This window comes from Suricata suricatta, chromosome 13, assembly GCF_006229205.1.
Source record: "Suricata suricatta isolate VVHF042 chromosome 13, meerkat_22Aug2017_6uvM2_HiC, whole genome shotgun sequence".
In the NCBI taxonomy this organism is placed as follows: Eukaryota; Metazoa; Chordata; class Mammalia; order Carnivora; family Herpestidae; genus Suricata; species Suricata suricatta.
Window position 1 is genome coordinate 36,604,912 of NC_043712.1, and position 21,072 is coordinate 36,625,983.

At 50.1% G+C, this 21,072-nt stretch overlaps 3 protein-coding genes across 9 annotated transcripts; 2 read left to right on the forward strand and 1 right to left on the reverse strand.

Moving 5' to 3' along the window:
• Positions 1–4,697: 4,697 nt before the first annotated feature.
• Positions 4,698–20,722, reverse strand: IL11RA (interleukin 11 receptor subunit alpha). Of its 4 annotated transcripts, none has more exons than XM_029920163.1 (13): positions 20,642–20,721; positions 17,571–17,670; positions 17,201–17,261; positions 16,330–16,499; positions 16,117–16,193; positions 15,670–15,722; positions 15,420–15,586; positions 14,555–14,718; positions 13,628–13,769; positions 13,191–13,310; positions 12,985–13,081; positions 12,650–12,732; positions 4,698–5,040 (listed from the first exon to the last, which is right to left on the reverse strand). In XM_029920163.1, exons 2-13 carry the CDS (start codon positions 17,668–17,670, stop codon positions 5,015–5,017), a joined length of 1,260 nt encoding a protein of 419 aa, XP_029776023.1. In that variant the 5' UTR covers positions 20,642–20,721; the 3' UTR covers positions 4,698–5,014. The 4 variants fall into 4 exon arrangements, with proteins under 4 accessions (XP_029776023.1, XP_029776021.1, XP_029776024.1 ...); XM_029920161.1 differs by having other exon boundaries at positions 15,670–15,702; positions 16,079–16,193; XM_029920162.1 differs by lacking the exon at positions 4,698–5,040 and adding an exon at positions 11,747–12,181 and having other exon boundaries at positions 15,670–15,702; positions 16,079–16,193; positions 20,642–20,720.
• On the forward strand, positions 7,015–8,155 carry LOC115276240. Of its 3 annotated transcripts, none has more exons than XM_029920165.1 (4): positions 7,015–7,089; positions 7,514–7,581; positions 7,813–7,872; positions 7,993–8,155. In XM_029920165.1, exons 1-4 carry the CDS (start codon positions 7,066–7,068, stop codon positions 8,147–8,149), a joined length of 309 nt encoding a protein of 102 aa, XP_029776025.1. In that variant the 5' UTR covers positions 7,015–7,065; the 3' UTR covers positions 8,150–8,155. The 3 variants fall into 3 exon arrangements, with proteins under 3 accessions (XP_029776025.1, XP_029776026.1, XP_029776027.1); XM_029920166.1 differs by lacking the exon at positions 7,015–7,089 and adding an exon at positions 7,136–7,216; XM_029920167.1 differs by lacking the exon at positions 7,015–7,089 and adding an exon at positions 7,224–7,436.
• CCL27 (C-C motif chemokine ligand 27) lies at positions 8,168–11,685 on the forward strand. Of its 2 annotated transcripts, XM_029920170.1 has the most exons (4): positions 8,168–10,155; positions 10,922–11,055; positions 11,176–11,308; positions 11,501–11,685. In XM_029920170.1, exons 2-4 carry the CDS (start codon positions 10,986–10,988, stop codon positions 11,655–11,657), a joined length of 360 nt encoding a protein of 119 aa, XP_029776030.1. In that variant the 5' UTR covers positions 8,168–10,155; positions 10,922–10,985; the 3' UTR covers positions 11,658–11,685. The 2 variants fall into 2 exon arrangements, with proteins under 2 accessions (XP_029776030.1, XP_029776029.1); XM_029920169.1 differs by having other exon boundaries at positions 8,168–11,055.
• Positions 20,723–21,072: the final 350 nt, after the last annotated feature.

Here is a 21,072-nt window from a genome sequence, read left to right on the forward strand (position 1 = left end):
TTTAAGAATAAGAGAAATCAGGGGCGTGTGGGTGGCTCAGTTGCTTAAGCATCCGACTTCAACTCAGGTCATGATCTCACAGTTCATGGGTTCAAGTCTTGCATGGGGCTCCGTACTGACAGCTTAAAGTCTGGAGCCTGCGTGGGATTCTGTCTCCCTCTCTCTCTGCCCCTCCTCCATGCTCACTCACACTCTCTCGCTCTCTCTCAAAAATAAATAAATATTAAAAAAAAAGAATTAGAGAAATCAGTGACTCATTAAAAAGGAACAACATCAGAATCATAAGGGCCCCAGAAGATGAAGAGAGAGAGAAAGGGGTAGAAGGGTTATGTGAGTAAATCATAAGGGGAAACTTTCCTAACCTGAGGAAAGACACAGACATCAAAATCCAGGAAGCACAGGGGACTCCCATTGGATTCAACAAAAATTGACCATCAACAAGTCATAGCATAGTCAAATTCACAAAATACTTAGGTAAGAAAAAAAATCATGAAAGCAGCAAGGGAAAAAGAAGTCCTTAACCTACAAGAGAAGACAGATCAGGTTTGCAGCAGACCTATCCACAGAAACTTGTCAGGCCAGAAGATGTACTGAATAGGAAAAATATGCAGCCAAGAATTCTTTATCCAGCAAGGCCGTCATTCAGAATAGAAGGAGAGATTAAAAGTTTCCCAGACAAACAAAAATTAAAGGAGTTTGTGACCACTAAACCAGCCTTGCAAGAAATTTTAAGGGGGACTCTCTGAGGGGAGAAAAGACAAAACAAAACAAAATACAACAACAACAAAAATAGACCAAAAGCAACTAAGACTAGAAAGGACCAGAGAACACCACCAGAAACTCCACCTCTGTAAGAAACATAACATAATGGCAATAAATTCATATCTTTCAATACTCACTCAAAACGTCAATGGACTAAATGCTGCAATCAAAAGACATAGGGTAACAGAATGGATAAGAAAACAAGATCCATCTATATGCTGTTTACAAGAGACCCACTTTACACCTAAAGACACCTTCAGATTGAAAGTATAAGGATGGAGAACCATCTATCATGCTAATAGTCAACAAAAGAAAGCCAGAGTAGCCATACTTATATCAGACATATACTTATATCAGACTTATATATACAATCTAGATTTTAAAATAACAACTGTAACAAGAGATGAAGAAGGGCATTATATCATAACTAAGGGGTCTATCCACCAAGAAGACCTAACAATTGTAAACATTTAAGTTTCAAATGTAGAACACCTAAATATATAAATAAATTAATCACAATCATAAAAAAACTAATTGATAATAAAACCATAATAGTAGGGGACTTCAACACCCCACTTATACCAATGGACAGATCATCTAAAAAGAAAATCAACAAGGAAACAATGCCTTAGAATGACACGCTGGATGAGATAGACTTAACAGATATATTCAGAACATTTCATCCTACAGCAGCAGCATTACATTCTACCCCAATGCACATGAAAGGTTCTCCAGAATAGATCACATACTGGTACACAAATCAGCCTTCAACAAGTACAAAAATATCAAGATCATACTGTGCATATTTTCAGACCACAATGCTATGAAGCTCGAAATCAACCACAAGAAAGAATTTGGAAAGGTAACAAATACTTGGAGACTAAGGAACATCAGACTAAAGAATGAATGGGCTAACCAAGAAGTTAAAGAGGAAATTAAAAAGTACCTTAAAGCTGATGAACATGATAACGCCACAGCCCAAAACCTCTGGGATGCAGCAAAGGCGGTCATAAGAGGAAAGTATATAGCAATCCAGGCCTTTCTAAAAAAGAAAGGTCTCAGATACACAACCTAAGCTTACACCTTAAAGAGCTGGGAAAAGAACAGTAAATAAAACCCAAAACCAGCAGAAGACAGGAAATAATAAAGATTAGAGCAGAAATCAATGCTATCAAAAAAAAAAAAAACCAAAAACAAAAAAAACCAGTAGAACAGATCAATGAAACAAGAAGCTGATTCTTTGAAAGAACTAACAAAATTGATAAGCCACTAGTCAGTTTCATCAAAAAGAAAAAGGAAAGGACCCAAATAAATAAAATCAAGAATGAAAGAGGAGAAATCACAACCACCACAGCAGAAATAAAAACAATAATAACAGAATATTATGAGCAATTATACTCCAATAAAATGAGCAATCTGGAAGAAATGGACAAATTCCTAGGAACATATAAACTACCAAAACTGAAACAGAAAGAAGTAGGAAATCTGAACAGACCAATAACCAGTAAAGAAATCGAATTAGTAATCAAAAATCTCCCCAAAACAAGAGTCCAGCACCAGATGGCTTTCCAGGGTAGTTCTACCAAACATTTAAGGAAGAGTTAACATCTATCCTCTCAAAGCTGTTCCAAAAAATATAAATGGAAGGAAAACTTTCAAGCTCTTTCTGTGAAGCCAGCATTACCTTGATTCCAAAACTAAAGACCCCACTGAAAAGGAGAACTATAGACCAATTTCCCTGATGAACATGGATGTAAAAATCCTCAACAAGATATTAGCCAACCAGATCCAACAATACATTAAAAAAAAAAATTATTCACCACGACCAAGTGGGATGCAGGGCTGGTTCAATATCAGCAAAACAATCAATGTGATTCATTACATCAATAAAAGAGAGGACAAGAACTACACGATCCTCTCAATAGAGGCAGAGGAAGCATTTGACAAAATATAGCATGCTTTCTTGATAAAAAAAAAAAAATCTCAAGAAAGTAGGGATAGAAGGATCATACCTCAAGATCATAAAAGTTATATATGAAAGACTCAACGCTAATATCATCCTCAATGGGGAAAAACTGAAAGCTTTCTCCTTAAGGTCAGGAACAAGACAGGGATGTCCACTCACCACTGTTATTCAATATAGTATTGGAAGTCTTAGCCTCAGCAACCAGACAACACAAAGAAATAAAAGACATGCAAATTGGCCAGGAGGAGGTTAAACTTTCCTTCATTTCCAGTTTCCTTATCTCTTGGAGCTGACCAGCCTCTTTCCTCAAAAATCCTCTCTCAATTCCCAGGATAGGGAAGGCATGGTAGAAGTGGGTATTCTAGGCCAGGTTTCCGTCATGCTATTCCTCTGACTCACCTTGGCGCATAGGAAAATGGGTCAACTGGGGAAAGGATCAGTGTTGGCTAGGCCAGGAGGGTGAAGCCCTAGAGTCCTTAGATATGAGATACAGGAACTAGACCTGCTTCCAAAAAACTTTCCCATTAGCAATGCTCGTCCAAGGAAAGACCAGGTCTCAGATGATAGATGCACAGGCACTGTGATGGGCCTCAGGGAGACTTGGTGAACCCAGGAAGGGACCTTCTCGAGCTTTCCCTATTTGTCATTGTTCTAGGGAATCTGAAGAACCAACTGCGCCTACTTTTTCCACTCCTCCCCCCCCCCCCCAGGCATAGAACCACAAAGAAGAGCCGGGGGAAGGAGAAGCCTGGGAAAGGAGGCACTCTTTACTCTGACCTCCAATCTGGAACCAAGCTTGACTCCTACCCAGCCTTGAGACTGATTGTTCAAATGCCTCCAAGGAGATGACACTGTAAACCTTTCCCTAAAGGATGACAGTGCAACATCCCACACACACCTTGCCTTGTCCAATCTGCTGATTGCTAAGATTCGCAGAGCTAAAGATAAAAAATGGGAAATTGGGGACAGGGAGGCTACTGAGAAGTTATGAAAGGGAAAAAAGATTTTTCCAGATAGAGACAGTGGGTAAAATATTCAGTGGAAAGGTATTCTACCAACTCAGGGATTCCAATTCATTTCAGACACTAACCACTCAGAGTTAGTGTCAGACTCCACAAGTTTAAGGGCACAGTCCCTAAAATGCATGTTCCCACTAGTGGGGTCCCCAGGCCAATTGCATTTCTGACCAACTGGCTAAACGCCCAGGGACTTCCCATAACCCCTCAGGTTCAATAATTCCCTAGAATGACTCATAATAGTCAGAAGTGCTATACTTACAATTACTTTTTTATAAAAGATATGAATCAGTAACAGCCAAATGAAGACACACAGAGCAGTCTGGGAGGGTCTCAAATGCAGAACGTCATGCTCTAACCCCACTAAGATACATAAAGCACATTGCTTCCTGGCACATCAGTGTGGCACAACAGGAAGTTCTATGAGCTTTGCTGTCCAGAGTTTTGTTGTTTTGTTAATGTTTATTCATTTATTTGCAAAGAGACAGCTCATGTGGGTGAGAATGGGGGAGAAGCAGAGAGAAATGAGAGAATCCCAAGCAGGCTCTGCACCATCCACACATAGCCCAACACAGAGCTTGAACTCACAAACTGCAAGATCATGACCTGAGCCAAAATCAAGAGTCAAACGCCCAACTGACTGAGCCACCCAGGCACCTCTGGTGTCCAAAATTTTTACTGTGATTTCATCATGTAGGCATGACTGAATTGTTGGCTGAATTCAATCTCCAGCACACCTGCCCTTCTCAAAGGTTGGGCAGGCTCAAAGCTCCAGCTCTCCAGTGATATGGTTGGTCTTTCTGGTGACCAGCTCCCAGATGATCTTAAGTCATCTCATCTCTTAGCATAAACTCAGGTGTGACAATCCAAGGGGCTCAAAAATAACAAAGACACTCCTATTACTCAGGAAATTCAAAGATTTAAGGTCTCACTTTCAGAAATCAAGAACAAAGAACAGTCAAAATTCTTTATTACACAACAGAAAGGAAGAAATTTCTGGATGTAAAAAAAAGAAAGCTTCAGGAGACCATAAACCAGAGATAGCTACAGCCTCACACAGGCTCACACACACATCACAGAACCACCATGGTCGCCCTCACCTTCACCTTCACTCTCCCACTCACTCTCTCCCATGCAGTCTCAGTCTCACACAGGCTCCACACAAGCAGAAGGACTCTTGCACCCACACATTTGCTGCTTCCAAAGATTCTACCCATCCGTCCATCTCTATCCATCTTCCATGGCCTCCTGCACAGCACCACTCCTCTTCTCAGCATACTGATTTCTTGGTCTCCCCTGGAAAGTAAGTAAGCAAATGGTAAGATGAGGGGCAGACGAGCGATCAGGGAATTTGTAAAGGAGACTGTGAGTTCAAGTCAACACCCAGGTCTGAGTATGACTGTGAACTGGAGAGTGTATGTGTCCTTGTGTACTGTGGGTTTATGTGCAATCTATACATGGGCATGTGTAGTGCAAGTGTGACTGTGTCCCATGTGTGCACCTGTGTGATATAGATGCGCCTGTGTCCCCAGTATTTCTGTATGTGTCAGTACCTGGATGGGTCCTGCGGCCTTTGGCTACCCTTCTCTCTAGAGGCTCTATCTCCTGTAGCCTGGGCTTCCAGAGGAAGAAAAGGACAGTGCATGTGGATGGGAAAGAGAGGAACATTAAAGCTATGACCCTGGATACAGGCAACCTGAATTCTAGTCAGGGCTGTGGTCTTCCCACCTTAAAGCCCCTCAAGGGCTAACCCCAGCTCTGATGATGCTGACAATTCTGAGGACTCTGTCTCTTGGTGAACCAATGCCAATTCCCAGGAACATTTTTGGTGTCTTTTTGCTCCTCCTCAACGATGGCTGCAAGGTGCTGTTGTCTTGTGGGTGGAGGGTGAAGAGTAACCAGTCTCTACCTCTCCCAATCACTTCCTCCATCACCTGGGCCTCCACTCACCATTTTATTCCCGTTCTCCTTGCCAAGCTCCTCCCCACAAAGAAGCCCCTGAAACAGGTTCCCAGATATGTCTTCAGTTTCTGCCCCTCACACCAGGGCCTACCAGAAAGCTGGGTTTCAGGTTCACTGTCTTGAGAGGTCACCAGCTCTGTGTACCCTAGAACAGCCCTCGGTGACCACATCATCTGGAGATCGCAGAAGAATTCTACAAAGGCAAGCCTGGCTCTCCCTATCCCTGCCTTCTCCCTCAGAGCCCCTGCCCAAGACATCCATGACCCTGCCTCTCCTTCCCCTAGAACAAGTACCACAGTCATTAACCCATGACAGCCCAAGAGGGAGCCTGTGTCTGGGTAAAGGGATGTGAAGCATTGAGACTCTGAGAAACCAAGGACCAGAAGAGAAGACCAGGCTTCCGGCAACTCTGCACCAGACCTGACTTGTCCAGAACAGGGCCTGCAGTGTCAACGTGTGAATGAGAATGAGCAAGGATGAGTGTGTCAGGAGCACAGCTTCTCCTCCACACCCAGACTGCAATGTTTCCAACAAAGACCAACGGGTACCCACAGATCTGTCTTCCATCTTGTTTGTGGCCCAAGCCACAACAAGGGGAAGAGAGGTATGAGAGAGGGAGAAAGAGGTGGGATGGCAGGGAGAGAGTAGTTGTATCCGTTCTCCACACACTTCAGCCTGAGGGAACTTTCACTTACTTATTTCTGGCCACTCTCTCCCTTATAGTAGAGCCAGAAGGCTCCTTTCCTCCATCCCCAGACCAACTAGGACAGCTATTTCCAACCTCTCACAATGGGTTAATTGCTCTTTCTGGGCTCTACTGCAGCACCCTCTGTTGCCTCCAACCAGTGTTCTGTTTGTCGTAATAATCTGTCTCCTCTACTGCTGTATACCCATTCCTAGCATGATATATTTTCTGAATTGAATGACAGTAGGAACAAAAATCACAGGAAGATAGCCTTCAGCTCAGAGAGGAAAGGCTGTAAACTTCTGGCCATTAACAAGGCCACTCACACAAGTACTCCCGCAGACTGCTCCATCTAGGCTGGGCCCTCTCCTCAGACCTATTCTTCCTATACCCGGGTCATACAAGTGGAATAGGGCAGACAAGAAAGGAAAGTGGTAGGGCAGAAGCCAAAGAAAGAGGAGAGAGGATTGGGAAAACAGTACTGGGTAGCGAGCTCCCAAAGCTCTTTTCTTGCTGCCTGGTCTCCAGTGAGAGAGCTACAAAATCTGACTCCATCCCGCTAAAAGAAAGGTCCTGCGCTCGGCATCCTAGTAATAAGGCCCGACTCCACCCGCTTATCGTAGACCCTGGCTCCACCTCCAGTGTGGCACTTTGACTCCGCCTCCTCCGAAGAAATGCTCAGACTTCGCTCCTTCCGGGTAATAGGCAAGCCCCACCCCTGGTGCGCGACGGAGTCCCTATTACGTAACGGTAGCGGTCTGTTTCCGGGGTGGAGCCAGGGAGGGCGGGAGTTTAGGCTGCGCCGACCCCTCAGCCCCCCTCCAGGTGATCCCAACCCCCGAAATCCTCACCCAGGGCCCCAAATATCCCAGGTCCATTACCGCAAAACCTTTCTCCCTGATCCCCTAAACGTCCCAGACCCCCGAGGTGACCGACCTCCTAATTCCTTAATGTCTGGTGCCTCCCAATTCTTCAATCCCCCACCCTGTCCCGAAGTGGCAATTGAGGCTTCCCGGGGGTCCTGCCTCAGATTACCTGAGAACAGGTCAGACGGGTCCTGAGAATGACAGAGAGGGGTACAAGGGGTTGGGGAATCCTTGATCCAATCATGCTGCTCCCCAGGAGACGTTCGGAGCCCAGGACATGTCGGGATTGAGGAGATACGAGGTGGCGCTGGAGGCGGAGGAGGAGTGAGTGGAGGCGGGTTCTGCGGAGGAGGAACCTTGCCTCTCCGGGGTGGGGGAGGGCGCGAGTTTTCTGCGGGCGGGAGGCGTGGGGCCCCTGAAGGGGCGTGGGCTGCGGAGGGAACCGCCTCTTAAAGGGCGGGGCGGAGCCTTCCAAGAGAGGGGCGAGGCGTCTGAGCCGCGGAGTCTGTGGGGTCAGCCCCGCCCCGCCCGGCCAGCTCGGCCTTCTCTCCGCAGGATCTACTGGGGTTGCTTCTACTTTTTCCCCTGGCTGCGCATGTGGCGGAGGGACCGGAGGTGAGGGGACTGCGACGCCGCGGAGCCGCCCGGGGCGTACGAGGCTCAACCTCGGGGGACGGATGGGGGGAATCTGGGAGTCCCTTCCTTGTCTCATGCCAGTGTCGGGTTGCCCCGCAGCTCGGCGCATCCACGGGAGCAGAAGCTGGAGCCTCTGCGAGGCCTGATGAGCTGTCTATCAAGCGGCCTGGGCCCTGCCCCCCAGCGTTCGGGTCGCGGCCTCCCTCGCCGCACCCCCGCCGCCACTGCCCAGCCAGCCGGTGCATTAAAGATTTAAACCGAAGCCACCGTGCTGCCCTCCTGACTCTGCCGCCGCTGCCGCCATTGGGGCTGGGAGCCCCTCTACACGCCTGCTTTTCGTTACTGACAGGGCCTCCCTTCCTGATTGGGTGCACTTCCATATCCAGACCCCCGTTATTCCTAAGGATCCCTCATCAGTATCAGGCCTCCCATTACTGTCTTTTACTGCCCTCCGCCACCTAAACCCCCCCCCCACCCCCACACCTCCCTGTAAGTGGCCTATATTCAGGGAACTAAATAGTCCTGTCCTGCTCTTCCTCCCAGCCTTATCCCCACATTGATGTGTTCCACTTCCCTCCTAGAAAGGACTTTGCCAGGTGTCTGAAGCATCTTCTTTTTCTCAGAGTGAATCTAAAATATTTTAAGCCCAGAGTTGTAGGAAGTAGGCTGTGAGAGGAGGGGAAGATTCCTAGAGGCTGACTCCTTTAGCCTGCCACAGGGGAGTGACTTGGGACTGTTGGAGATGTTTCTTAAAGTTAATACCCCAACTTTTGGCTCCTCCAGTCGTTTCCCGGGTTTAAAGATACTTAGCATCAGCTTACCTAGCCGTTCTTGCTATGTCTCTAGGAGAACTCAAAGGCCACTGCTCCCTGCCACCCCTTTCTAACTTGTCATCTAGTTGACCTGAGACCCTCTAGTTCCTAAAGTGCTGAGGGTCAAGGACTCCTGGTGGGTCTGCTTTTGTTAGGGACTGGGTCCAGCACCAAAAAAGGTACCCAGAAGATTAAGTTAAAGAGACAGCCCAGTGTATGGATGCGGGCAAAACTAACTTTCAGTCTGGGGCCGCCCCTGCCACAGCAACTTGTGGCTGGGGAGACCACTTGGCCCTATCTTTGAAGAAGCCAACGGGGGAGAAATGGGTACATACCCAGAAGAATTAATATTTTGCCTTCCCAGGTGTCTGGACTGATTGGTCCAGGAAAGAACACAAAGTATGTGGCAGACAGCCAGCTGATGGAGATCTGTGATAAGGCAATGGCACCTCAAGAGCTGCACCTGAGCTCTGGGGCACAAGTCCAGAATGGAGGGTGGGAGAGAGACCCCAAGGCCTCTGGTACTAGCAGTTCAAGATGAGTGACCTCTAGGTTGTGGCCACCTTCAAGAACAGACCCAACCTCTTGAGCCATTTCCTCACAATGTCTACATCAAGAACCCTGTCAAAAGTGGAGTACCCTCTCAAGCCCAGGCCCTACACCTCACCAAGACACTGTCAGAATTCCTGAGTATTCACAAGACAAACTCCAGGAAAAGGCCTTCAAGCCTCACCCTGGACAGAAGAGAGGAGAAACTTGAGTTGTTCAGCATGGGAGGGGGACTAGTTCCTACTCTTGGAACTGATGGTCCCTCCTGATTGTTTCAGCAGCCTATGCCCAGGATAGGTTTGAGTCCCTATCCCAAGATAAGGGCTGCCCCATAGAGGATAGCTGGCCACAGAGCAGAAGGCTGCACAAGGGACCCCTCCAACAAGCAGATAAAGTCTGGATTACTGGGTTATGACTCAGTCTTATGTTTCAAATACAGAGCAAGACTTGAGGGTTGAAATCCCCAGACCAGGAGTGGGAAATTCTTCAAGGGGCCAGGGGCACTAAACTTAGCAACTTGCCTCCACCATAGGTAGTTCCCAGTTTCCTGGAAAGCACAAGATAAGGAGGACTTTTGCTTTAGGGGGTGAGGGGAAGTTGGGAATTAGGGCTGGGTATGGGATAGGAGAGAAGAGACAGGAAGGAGATGAGAGGTTCGAGCTTTAGCAAGAAGATGGGATGCAGAGAGTGTAAGGGTTGAGGCCTGGGTTGGGGCAGGGGTGGCATTACAGGACCTGGCTGGGGAGCAGGGAAAGGCCGGAATTTGAGTAGAACAAAAGAAGGTTCATTGAGCTCTTGAGTATAATGTTGCCACAAACCAAAGACTTATTCTGGAAACCCCAGGCACCCCTGCTGGCAAGAGGCTGGCATTTCTGGAATAGGACTAAGCAAAAACAAGAAGGTAAGATTTCTTGGGTCTTTTCCCTGTTTGACAGCAACAACCTGGCACCGGAGAACTTTATCTTCTCTCACTTTCTTACTCCATCCTTCCTCCCTGTCTCATCTCCCTGGGGAAAGCCGCCCCTACCTCATCATCCTCAAGGTACCCCAGTGCCACCAAAAAGGGCCTTGTCCTGGCTTCTCACTCTGGATGTAACTGTTCCAGCCAAGACTCATCCTCAGCCAGAAGGGCTTGCTCTAGGGACCCATTCCCATCAATTTCTCCTGATAAGACAGGCAGGCTAGGACAGGAAGTATAGAGTGGAAGATGAAGGCAAGTTGGTACTGGCTTGGCCTCAGATCCCACCCCACCCAAAATTCCCCTTATCAGAATTTGTGTGTGCTCATATGATTGTGTGACTGGATGATTGTGAAGATACAACTGTGTGTGAGTGGCACTTTGAGGACAGCTGGGGCTATATGATTCTGTCTTTGGTTGTCTGTGAGGTTGACTGAATGATTGAGGTGTGACTATGAATGTGACCATGGGTATATGAGTGTGACTGTCCATCACTGGATGCCACCATGGATCCTGCCTTCACTTGGTCACTATGCCATCAGCCTTCATATCATGCAGTACCCCTCTCTCCAGCTTCTCTGTCCAGGGCTTAGAAGCCATGGGAAATGGCAGCCCTAGAAGAGGAAGGGGTCTATGGCAATTAGGACTCAGGAATGTCACAGGATGAGCAATACATCTTCACCTGCCTCTGACTCACCTCGTGCCCCAGGTAAAAGGCACCAAGATAAAAGGTAGGGGAGGAGGAGGAGAGAGAAGTATCCAGGCTGAGCAGCATGAAGGGGCCCTCACCCACAAGCAGCCTCCTTCTGCTATTGCTGCTGCTGAGTCCAGACCCTGGAGCAGGTGAGTGCTTGGGATTCTAGAAGGCGAGGGATTTGGGTAAATGGGATGGAGGGAAAGGGGCTCTGGTGGAAGGGTTTTGGGTCAGGAGCCCTCTGAACACATGGCCTCACTGTCCCCTAGCACTGCTACTGTCACCCAGCATTACCTGCTGTACTCAGCTCTACCGCCAGCCACTCTCGAACAAGCTACTGAGGAAAGTCATCCGGGTGGAATTCCAGGAAGCTGATGGGGACTGTCACCTCCAAGCCTTCGTGTGAGCTCTGACCCTGCCCCTCATATTGACCCCTGACTCCGACTTCAGTCCCAACCTGATGCTGATCCCAATCCTAGCCCCAACTGCTAATTCTGATGCTGACTCAGGTTTTCATTTAGCCTTTGCCCTAACCCCTGGTCCCTAATCTCATCTCCAAGCTATGTCTATGGCTTTGCACCTTTCCTTTCCCAGGCTTCACTTGTCTCGACGCAGTGTCTGCATCCACCCGCAGAACCGCAGCCTGGCTCGGTGGTTTGAGCGCCAAGGGAGGAGGTTCCAGGGTACTCTGCCTAACCTAAATTTGGAGCTGATAGGGAAAATGGACCAGGACCCCCAGTACCCAAAATAATAAAGCAACACTGGACAAGAGTCTCTGACTGTGGTCTCTAAGTTCTGTGCATTCTCCTGTGAGCCCCGAATCTGAAGCTGGGTGGCATGTCAATAAGCAGAAGAAACTCCTCATTCTCTTTATTCACATCTTCACAAACTCCTCCAGGGGCAACGTCAAGAGCCAACGACCCACACATACTCCCCAGGCATCTACATGCATAAATTTAGGGAACACAAGTTCCCTATTCACATACACATGGGCACACATTGACACAAACATACTCATCTACACATGTTACTCTGGTAGACCTCCAACTCTGAGATGAAATCAGACATCTGGCCACTTCCAGCTGGCAAGTTGGGAACACAGAGTCTCATAGAAATGGGCTCCAAACAGAACTTCCAGCTGAGACCACTCCCCACACCCCTGCCTCCAAGGGGGTCTATCCTGCCTGGGTTTTATCTGTCCATCCACACCAGCAAGACAGAGTTATAGGTGGAATCAGCTGAAGCCCTCCTGGGTCATCTATAGGTTTGGGGCTCCTAGAAGAAGAAGCAGGAGGCAAATCAAGAGAGATAATAGGACTGGATCTTGGCCCAAACACCCTGAGAATGAAGGAAGGCACCTAGATTTGAGCCCAACACTCCAAGTGAATAGGGGAGCCCACCCTGAAGATGAGGGAGTGTAACTAGCTCTAGGCCCAGGTACATCAAGAAAAAAGGTAGGGACCCAGCTCTGATCCAAGATACCCCAAGATTCAGGATAGATGTCCAGCTCTAGCTTAACACCCTGAAAATAAGGGGCCCATCTAGGACCCTCAATACCATGTCGGAGAAGGAAGAGACCACTTTTAGCCCAAAGACTCAAAAATGAAGGGTCCATTCCTGAGCTCAGACAAAACAATGAGGTGACCCAACTCTGATTTCCAACACTCTTACAATGACTAGAGCAGACACTCAAAATGAGGGCACACATCTCCCAAGTCCAAGCCTCCTGGAGGTCCTACTCACCGGGAAGTTTGTCCACTGGAATCACTGGAGCCAAGAACCCAGGCTTTTGGGGTCCATCCTTACCATCTGGTCTCAGTCTCAGCCTGGAGCATAAAAAGGCAGCTGTCTCCCTAACAGTGTGGGGCATCTCTGTCTCCTCCAAAACAGTGTATTAGTAAAGGGTCAGAAGAGAAATCAGTGAAAATAATGAAGTTGGGGGTTGGAGGGAGTAGCGGAGTCATTCCAGAATCAGACAATTTTCAGTGGGAAATCATGAAGGGTGGGAATGGGTTTGGTCTGTGGGTATTAGAGCATCTGTAGGATCAGAATTTGAGAAGCCAATGGCAGTTACTTACCAGAGCCCCAGTGCCAGGGCCCCAGCTGCCAGTCCCAGGAAAGAGAAGATTCCCAAAGATGCTAGCACTGCTACCTGCTCCAGGGGGTCCCTGTGGTCTGAGGGGAAGGGTCACATGCCACCATGAGAGAGAGGCTGCCTAACCAGATCCTTTCTCTCTGGGGCTTTCCTGTCCTCTACAACCTTTGTTCACCTGCCCAAGCTCACCAAGTGGCCGTGGGTCTGGCAGGAGGGAGGGCCTGGGGGGAGCAGGGCTGTCTGCCTGAGGCTCCTCCTCTAGCTGTTTGTGTGGCTGGTCCCCAACTGGTATCTCCTTTGGCAGGGACCCTGAAGGGAGGCAAGACCTGAGAAGAATAGTCCACATGGGGAGCTGGGGCAGAGGGTGGGGTGAGGGCACGCAGAAGACAGGGCTTGCCAGGTGAGGCCAGGGCCTAGGTTGGACACAGGGGTACCCAGGAGGTGGAAGCTGAAAGGGGAGAGCCAGCTTCTGGGGACCTCACAGAGGTGGAAGCTGAGGGGCAGGGCTTAAGCAAAGGCAGGGATGCAGGCAATCAAAGCTGAAGTGAAGACTGAAGACTCAGCTGACAGACGCTGTGAGACCAGCCCTCTACCTATGCCCTGGGCTCAGGGGCTCCATCTCTCACCAATGCTTGGAGTTCCCCAGGCCTCGGGGCTCCAGGCACTCCAGGTGCCAGCATCCAGAAAGTCCCGGGCACTGACTCGTACAGCATGGGGCAGCCCAGCCACAGCATCCGTGATCACTTCCTCCAATCCAGCTGGCTCCACCTAGGAATAAAGATAGTTCCTTGGCCCATTATCCAGGTTGTAAGTGCCAAGCCTACCTGCACCCCCTGCCTCAGTTAGCAAATAACACCCCTTCCTCCAAGTCCCATCCCTGTCAGACTGCTGGAGCCATCTGGCCACGTGAGGTGGCTAATGTTTGAAAGACAAAAGTATGTAGTGGTTATGTAGACAGGCTGTGCCATTAGACTGGCTGGGTTCAAATCTTTGCTGTGTCACTTATTAGGTAACCTTGGGCCACTCTGTGCCTCAGTTTCTTCATTTGTAAAATAGAGGTGAATATACCTGAACAAGATAATGCATGTAAAATGTGTAGTATGGTGCCTGGCGGGCAGACAGTGCTCAGTAAATATTGGTTATTATCTGAGACAGCTGCTCTCCAGACTTGATGCTAGCCAATCTTTAACATCTCCAGAGGTAAGAATTCACTACTATCTTCATCTGAGTATATGAATGTTTGTATGAGGTTGTGCCTCTGGGTAAAAGGCACTCCTTTTCCTAGAAAAGTTATTTGTAAAAAGCCACTCCTGTCTTCCCACAGATGGGCTTTTGTTAGAGTTACAGCCCCCCAGGGCTGAGGCTAGGCCTGCCGGGCCCTGCTCCAACCCCAGGACCCAGCACAAAGGCTGGACATGGAGAGCACTCTATCAGGGGAGGTTACAGGACTTTGGTGACCTGCCAGTGTGCCAGAAAGCCATGAAGAATAACCAGGAACATGAAACCAGAGGCAGAACCCACAGCCCTAGATTGGGACATACTCTAGGTCTCACCATGGACCAGGCTGGATGCTGCACTGGACGGTACTGTAGTCGGAACTTGAGCAGAAAATGGGGCTGGCGGGGCCAGGAGGCCGGGTACATCCAGCTTGCACGCAGGCGTCGGGGGTAGCCAGGTACCGACTCAACTCGAAGCCCCTGAGGTGGGTCAGGGCGCACTGAGGTGGGTAGAGACACAACGTCAAGACAGGCAACAGGTACTTGTCCCTTCTCCCCACCACCTCCCAAGGGAAGGTAGGTATATGCTTAAAGGAACCTGAGGGAGGCACTTCCAAGGGGAATGGGGAAATCTTAAGCTTGATCACCCATTGGGCTCAGGACTTGTCTGTCATCCCTATTATAAAATGAGCTGAGATGTGGGGACAGGTTTCGAAGTGTTTGCTTAGTGAATTAAAGAGTGATTCTGCTTTCCATCCAAGGAAGAAAATTAATTAGCCTAAATTTCAGCTAGAGCTTTAGTTCCCCCTTCCCACATACAGATCAATAGGAAAGAGGGGCCAGCAAGGGCTTATACCAAGCAGGGAGGATATAAGACATGGCTGCCTTCGACACAGATACTAGAAGCAAAGAGGCAGCTCCGGGGGTAGGCAGCCAGGAAGGACTTGTGGGCTAGGAAGCCAGGAAGGGGTAGTGGCAGCAGCCTCTAGAGGCTGAGGTAACCCTGCCTCCTGGGCTCTGATCTCATTGGCTTCTTAGTCTCCATGGGGGCTATCTGTATGTTAAAATGGAGTCTATGTCAGGAAGGAAGTATTTGGTCACTCTGGCCGTGGGAGGTTCTGTGTTGGACTATCTGTACTCTGGAGCCCATTTGGGGTCTCTGAGGTGGGGATCTGAGGAAGCAGTAGGAATGAGTACTCACAGATGCTCTGCAAGCTCACATCCAATAGGCGTGTACTGGCCCCTAGGGGGTTCACCTCAGTCACATTGATTCGGTACTGGCTCCAGAACTCTGCCCCATGGACAACACAGCGGGCAGCCCCTGGAGGATCCTGTGGGCATGGCCAGGGCCCTGTAGATGGACTCATCCTGGAAGGGAGGAAGTGATCTTGGGCTTGGAAAGGCTCATTGCAGGACCCAGCTAGAGCCCCATCCTCTCCCTTCTGTCCTACCTCTGGCCATCAGCTCCTGGTACTGTCTTCTTCCTGGCAAGGAAGGGGGCCATCTGAGGTCAGGAAGAAAGAGAGAATCCTCCTTCTCTCTAAGGCCTTCCTCAAGACTTCCCTCACCACCTCCCATACCCATGTTGTGCCTGCACACCCAAAAGTATAGGCACAGGGGCACTTGGGTGGTTCAGTTGGTTAAGCATCTGACTCTTGATTTCAGCTCAAGTCATGATCTCACAGTCATGAGATCGAGACCTATGTTAAGCTCTGCACTGACAGTTCAGAGACTGCTTTGGATTCTCTCTCTCCCTCCGCCCCTCTCCCACTTGTGTGCACACACACTCTCTCTCTCTCTCTCAAAATAAATAAACATTTTTAAAAATGTATAGGCACACACACCCAATCATGCACACACCTGTAGGAGGTGAGGTAGCGGGTGGGTAAACCGCTGACCTGACTGGGACTCCAAGTGCAGGAGAAGTTCTCATAGTCAGCTGCTTGGCAGGAAACAACAGGGCGGGCCGGGGGGTCTAGAGGCAGAGGGTACAACTGGAGTCTGAGAAGTCCCCAGGTCCTCCTCATCCCAGAGGGCTTACTCAAGGCCTGGACTCCCTCCAAGAGCCCCTTGTTTCATCACTGCCACCCAATAGTCTCTCCGCAACTCACAGCCCAGCTGTAGGGTCACAACGCCCCCAAGTGCACCATCTAGGGTCCGGCAGATGTAAGTGCCTTCATCAGTGCTGTCTGCCCCGGCCAAGACCAGTTCATGCCCTAGCCCAGAGTCAGGTCCCTGGAGCAGCCTTGTCTCCCCATCCCGAAACCAGGACACGGGGGCCCTGCGGATGAGATGAGGTGATGATAGAAGGAAGATTTAAAGTGTAAGCCATGCCACAGCTCTCCATTGGCTTCTCACTGTGCTTGCAATAAAAACCAGAGTCCTTTAGCTGGCTTACAAAGCCCCTGGTGATCTCACCCTTGCCTTCCTTTCCTTCTTCAGCTCCTCTCTCTCTCTCTCCCCTTCCCCCACTGCAATCCAGTCACACTGGTGTTCTTTCTTTTCAAAGTATTGAGTTTGCTCACGACTCAGGGCATTTGCACTAGCTGTTCCCTCCTCCTCTTTCCTGACCTTCAGTAATTAGCTTCAATGTTACCTCCCCAGTGAAGCCTTCCCTGATTACCAATAAAAAGTAACCATCACTTTCTTTTGATTTTCTGCCCTGCAGGTACTAGTACGTGGCAAGAATCTTATTTGCTTATTGTCCATCTCCCCTACTAGAATGTAACCTCTGCAAGGGGAGTCATCTTGCCAGACTTGTGCTCTGCTGGATCCCAGAGCCTAGAATAGACCACGGACTTAGCAGGTGCTCAATACATGTTAGTTGAAATTTTCTGTTGAATAAGGATGGTTTGGGGGTTAGGATAGCTAGAGTGTTGAGGATTATAGACACAGGGGGCAAAGGGTGGGAGGGACATGAGGACTGGACAGAGTCAAGAAAGGGTCATGAGTATCAGCCCAAGAGGCAGATGGGGCACTTACCCAGAAGTCACTCCAGGGCAACACAGCGTCATGGACCTGCCAGGCTGCCCATACTGGACCCCTGTGGAGGGCACTTCTGAGGAGAGGCTCTTCCTTTCCCTCTCTCCCATCCCAACCCCCGCTCAGTAACGGGTAAGCCCCCTGGGTAAGGGACAGAATTTTAAGCGCTGGGGTGGGGGGATGGTCATTGGGTCAAAGCATCATGTTATAATCTGGAGACAGGTGTCAGAAGACAGGGTAGAGGGGGATGTTACCCTGTTGGATGTCAGGGGTTGGGAGCAAAGGTTACAGACTAAGCATGGAAAAAGCACACAGTGAGGGTGGCAAGTCACAAGTCAGAGTTAGAGTCATATAGCAGGATTCTTCTCACCTGGGGGGCCCCAGGCCTGGGGGCAGGGGGAAGAGGCAGACACCAGGGCTATAGCCATGGCCACCAGGACCCTGCTCAGCCCTGAGCAACTGCTGCTCATCTATGAGGAGAGAGATACAGTTGGCAATCACCCGTTCCCAGATTGGAGGCTAAAGCCTACCTCTTCCTCTTCTAAACTGGGACTTTCTAGGAAGAAAACTAAGGTACCAAATTGGGTAAGGATATCAGAAAACATTAGGGGACCTGATCTAAGGTCCTCCTTTCTGCCAGTGCTGTGTGTGCATGCATGCAAACACACACACACACACACACACACACACACACACACCCTCACACCCGCCATCTCAGTCCTGGGCCTAGGGCCCAGAACAAAAGCCAGAGGCGACAGATTGTGCCAGCAGCCCCCCCCCACACACACCACCCTTGGCGCCCACCTCTGGCACCAAGTGCTGGCACCAGCTCAGTCACTCCCATTAACTCCTCTGACCCAGCTGTTGGGAATTCCAGTGTTCACCCCCACCTGGCCCAGGGCTAGTCATTGCCTCTGATTGATCTGAGACTGCTTTCATCACCTTTGGGTGGGGGGCTGTCATGGTAGGTCTGAGCCCACTCTGTACTACCATGAGGCCTAGCCCTGCTCTGGCTGCCAGGCCTCTTTTCTCCTGGGCCTGGCTCCTTGGACCACTCATCTGGGCCTGATTCTGGAATCTTGTTGGTCTCAAGCCTGTAAGGCTGGATGGGGCGAGGGTGCAGGCTGAGACTGCAGAGTTAAGCAGATCCAGATGCCTTGGCTGCTGCCAGAGGCTGGGGGTGGGCGAAGAGCCAGGAGATGGAGACAGGGTGTCGGGGAAGGGAGAGGAGGCTGAGAGGAACTAGGAGCCTGCAGGGAAAGGGGCCTGAAGGGAAGGCTACAGAACCAAGAGATGAGCAGAGATCAGGACTGGGATATGGTAGGGGCTCAGTGAGGCAAGGGCTCGGCTTGGGCAGCAGGGAAGTAGAAGAGCAGAGGGAGAAAGCAACCATGTGTGTATGGAGGTGGGGGTGTTAGGGGAGAGGGATTCTGGGTGGGAGTAGGGCAGGGTGAGAAAGGCAGTGGGGAAGTGGCCATGGGGACAGGAGAAGCAGAAAGGGAGAGGGTCCAGGCAGGCAAGGGCTCCAAAAGAGGAAGAGCACAGACCCCTCTCAAGTAGAGCAGAGCAAGGGCCTCCGTGGGTCTGTGTGTCTGCCTGAAAGTGTGTAGTGGCTCACCCCTGCCCCCCACCATGGGAACATTTACCCTATGCAGCCCCACCCTACCTCGGTGATTCCAGTGGCTGAGTGTCCATGACCTCCAGGACTTCCTCCCACCAGCTACAGTACCCGTCTCAGCTCCACTCAGTTCTGGGACCCCAGAATCATCTCCTCCTTCCCCTTCCCTCCCCCCCGCCCCTCTGGGCCCTAGAGCTCAGCCGCCCTGAGCTAGGCCCCCCCCTCTCCCTCTTTCCTCCTCCCTCCTCTCCTTTCACCCCCCTCCCACCCGAGGCCCTGGGAAGGAAAGAGGCCTCCCCTCAGTCTGGAAAGGAAGCCACAGGCACAGCCAGGGCCAGCAAGAGGGAAAGGAGGGCTGCTTATGTCCCTGTGAGGGAGAGATTCCCTGTGTTTTCACCCAGCCACATTCATGCGTGGACTCAATAGGCACAATCAATAAAAAGACACTGCCTTAAATACATGTGGACATAACCAAATGAAAAATCAGACAGAGACCCATGCCCCACTCTTTTCACTCCCCAATAAATATTTCCTGAGGGCATAGTTAGCTGTTTTTTGAGGGGAAGGGAGGCCCCAGGTTGGGGGATATAAAGAAAATCCAGAGTCCAGTTCCTCCGCCCCTGGACTTCCAACCATTTCTCACCTCCCCCTTCACTCATTGGGCCCCAGCACCAGGAAATGCCTTTGGTCCCTTGGTGCCAGATACAGAAGACCCACACTTACCCTCAGACACACACTCTCAGATACAGCCACTCACAGTCACATGGATACACTCAGACATTGTCACTCAGACTCGTACCCTCACATAGACACACAGATACTCAGCACTCTGCCCCTGGGATGGGGTCACAGCACTCCCTAAAAGCAAATCTTCATCATGGTTTAAGTCCCCTCTTCCAGGGGGGAAGCTCTTAGCTGCCCCAGGCCCTCCTGTAGCCAAAAAGGCAAAGGTAAACCGGAGAGTCAGGCATAGGGGCACAGAGATGCATAGGACATTGAGAGGCAGAACTGAAAAGCAGATACACAGATACCTGGGGAGACAAAACTGTGAGGAGACACAGAAAATGACAGCTTTAGGAAGACATAGTAGTAGGGAGAAAAAAAGACATATAAGGAAACTGAGACAGGGAAACAGAAAATAAGGAGCAGTAGCCCACTGACAGGCACTCTAGAGCACAGAAAGGAAGAGAAGCCAAGTGTGTTGGAGGGGGTCTGTCTTTGTTGGACATTAAAATAGAAAGGTCAGTCCCATTGACTACTGAAGTTGTCCCTAAGTACAACAACAGCTCCACTCCTACACAATCTAACACAGGACACAGAACACACACAGTATAAATCTCACTCTTGCTCTGCTACTGCTGAAGTCACACAATGGCACACACAAACCCAGCCACGCACTCTCACACTGGCAGTCAGTCTTAAATCCCGGAGACCTTCCCAAAATACATTCCCCATGTGGTCACAGACCCTCTCACACAAACACACAACCCAGTCTCTCACCAAAAACTGCACATTGACAGAAACACATAATCCCACACTTGCACAACCACATGCAGACTCAACCACATGCACACTAACACGCAGTCATACTAACTGACAGTTGCACCAAGTGATATTGTTACAGGTCCACACACTGACATAGTCACACACACACACACACACACACACACACACACACACACACACACACACACACACACACACACACACACAGAGTCTGTCAATCACAATCACTCCAGGCCCTTCAGATCGTACACTACCCTGCCCCGCCCTCTCCTGGCAAGGCTTCCTCCAGTACTCCCGCCGGCCCCACCAGGCCTCACCTTCCGCGGCCTCCGCCGCCAGCGCCCTCCGCCCTCGCCCTCTGCCCCGGCCTCTACTCCCTCTCGCCCGGGGCCCCCGCAGTGGGGGCGGCTCCACCCAGGCACCAATGGAAGGACAAGGGTGAAAAGAGGGAAGGTCTGGGCCCATTGGAGCCTCCAACTGCCAATCACCTCCACCCCACCTCTGCCGGACACTTCCTGTCCCGTCCCGGACTGAGACTGCTGGGGGACGGAGTCTGGAGCTGGATTCCTGGGTCCCTGCCTAGCTAGAGTCCTGTCCTGAGACAGCAGGACTGGAGGTTTTCATCCCCCTCCTCCTTCCAGCAGTCCAAAAACAAAGCCTCAAGTTCAGTGGTTCAGGAGCCATTGGGCAGGTGACTGGAGCTGTGGTACTCCTGACTCCAGATAAGGACTTGTGTGGTGTGATGGTT

What these genes read in the sequence shown, in the direction of transcription:
- LOC115276240 (XM_029920165.1), top strand. Translation starts at nt 7,066, where the DNA reads ATGCTCAGACTTCGCTCCTTCCGG. An exon ending in GCGCTGGAGGCGGAGGAGGA is followed by an intron (nt 7,582 to 7,812) that starts GTGAGTGGAGGC and finishes TTCTCTCCGCAG; the next exon opens with GATCTACTGGGGTTGCTTCT. An exon ending in ATGTGGCGGAGGGACCGGAG is followed by an intron (nt 7,873 to 7,992) that starts GTGAGGGGACTG and finishes GTTGCCCCGCAG; the next exon opens with CTCGGCGCATCCACGGGAGC.
- IL11RA (XM_029920161.1), bottom strand. Translation starts at nt 17,670, where the DNA reads ATGAGCAGCAGTTGCTCAGGGCTGAGCAGGGTCCTGGTGGCCATGGCT. An exon ending in TGCCCTGGAGTGACTTCTGG is followed by an intron (nt 16,500 to 17,200) that starts GTAAGTGCCCCA and finishes TCTCATCCGCAG; the next exon opens with GGCCCCCGTGTCCTGGTTTC. An exon ending in TGTGACCCTACAGCTGGGCT is followed by an intron (nt 16,194 to 16,329) that starts GTGAGTTGCGGA and finishes CTCTGCCTCTAG; the next exon opens with ACCCCCCGGCCCGCCCTGTT.
- CCL27 (XM_029920169.1), top strand. Translation starts at nt 10,986, where the DNA reads ATGAAGGGGCCCTCACCCACAAGCAGCCTCCTTCTGCTATTGCTGCTG. An exon ending in GAGTCCAGACCCTGGAGCAG is followed by an intron (nt 11,056 to 11,175) that starts GTGAGTGCTTGG and finishes ACTGTCCCCTAG; the next exon opens with CACTGCTACTGTCACCCAGC. An exon ending in TGTCACCTCCAAGCCTTCGT is followed by an intron (nt 11,309 to 11,500) that starts GTGAGCTCTGAC and finishes TTCCTTTCCCAG; the next exon opens with GCTTCACTTGTCTCGACGCA.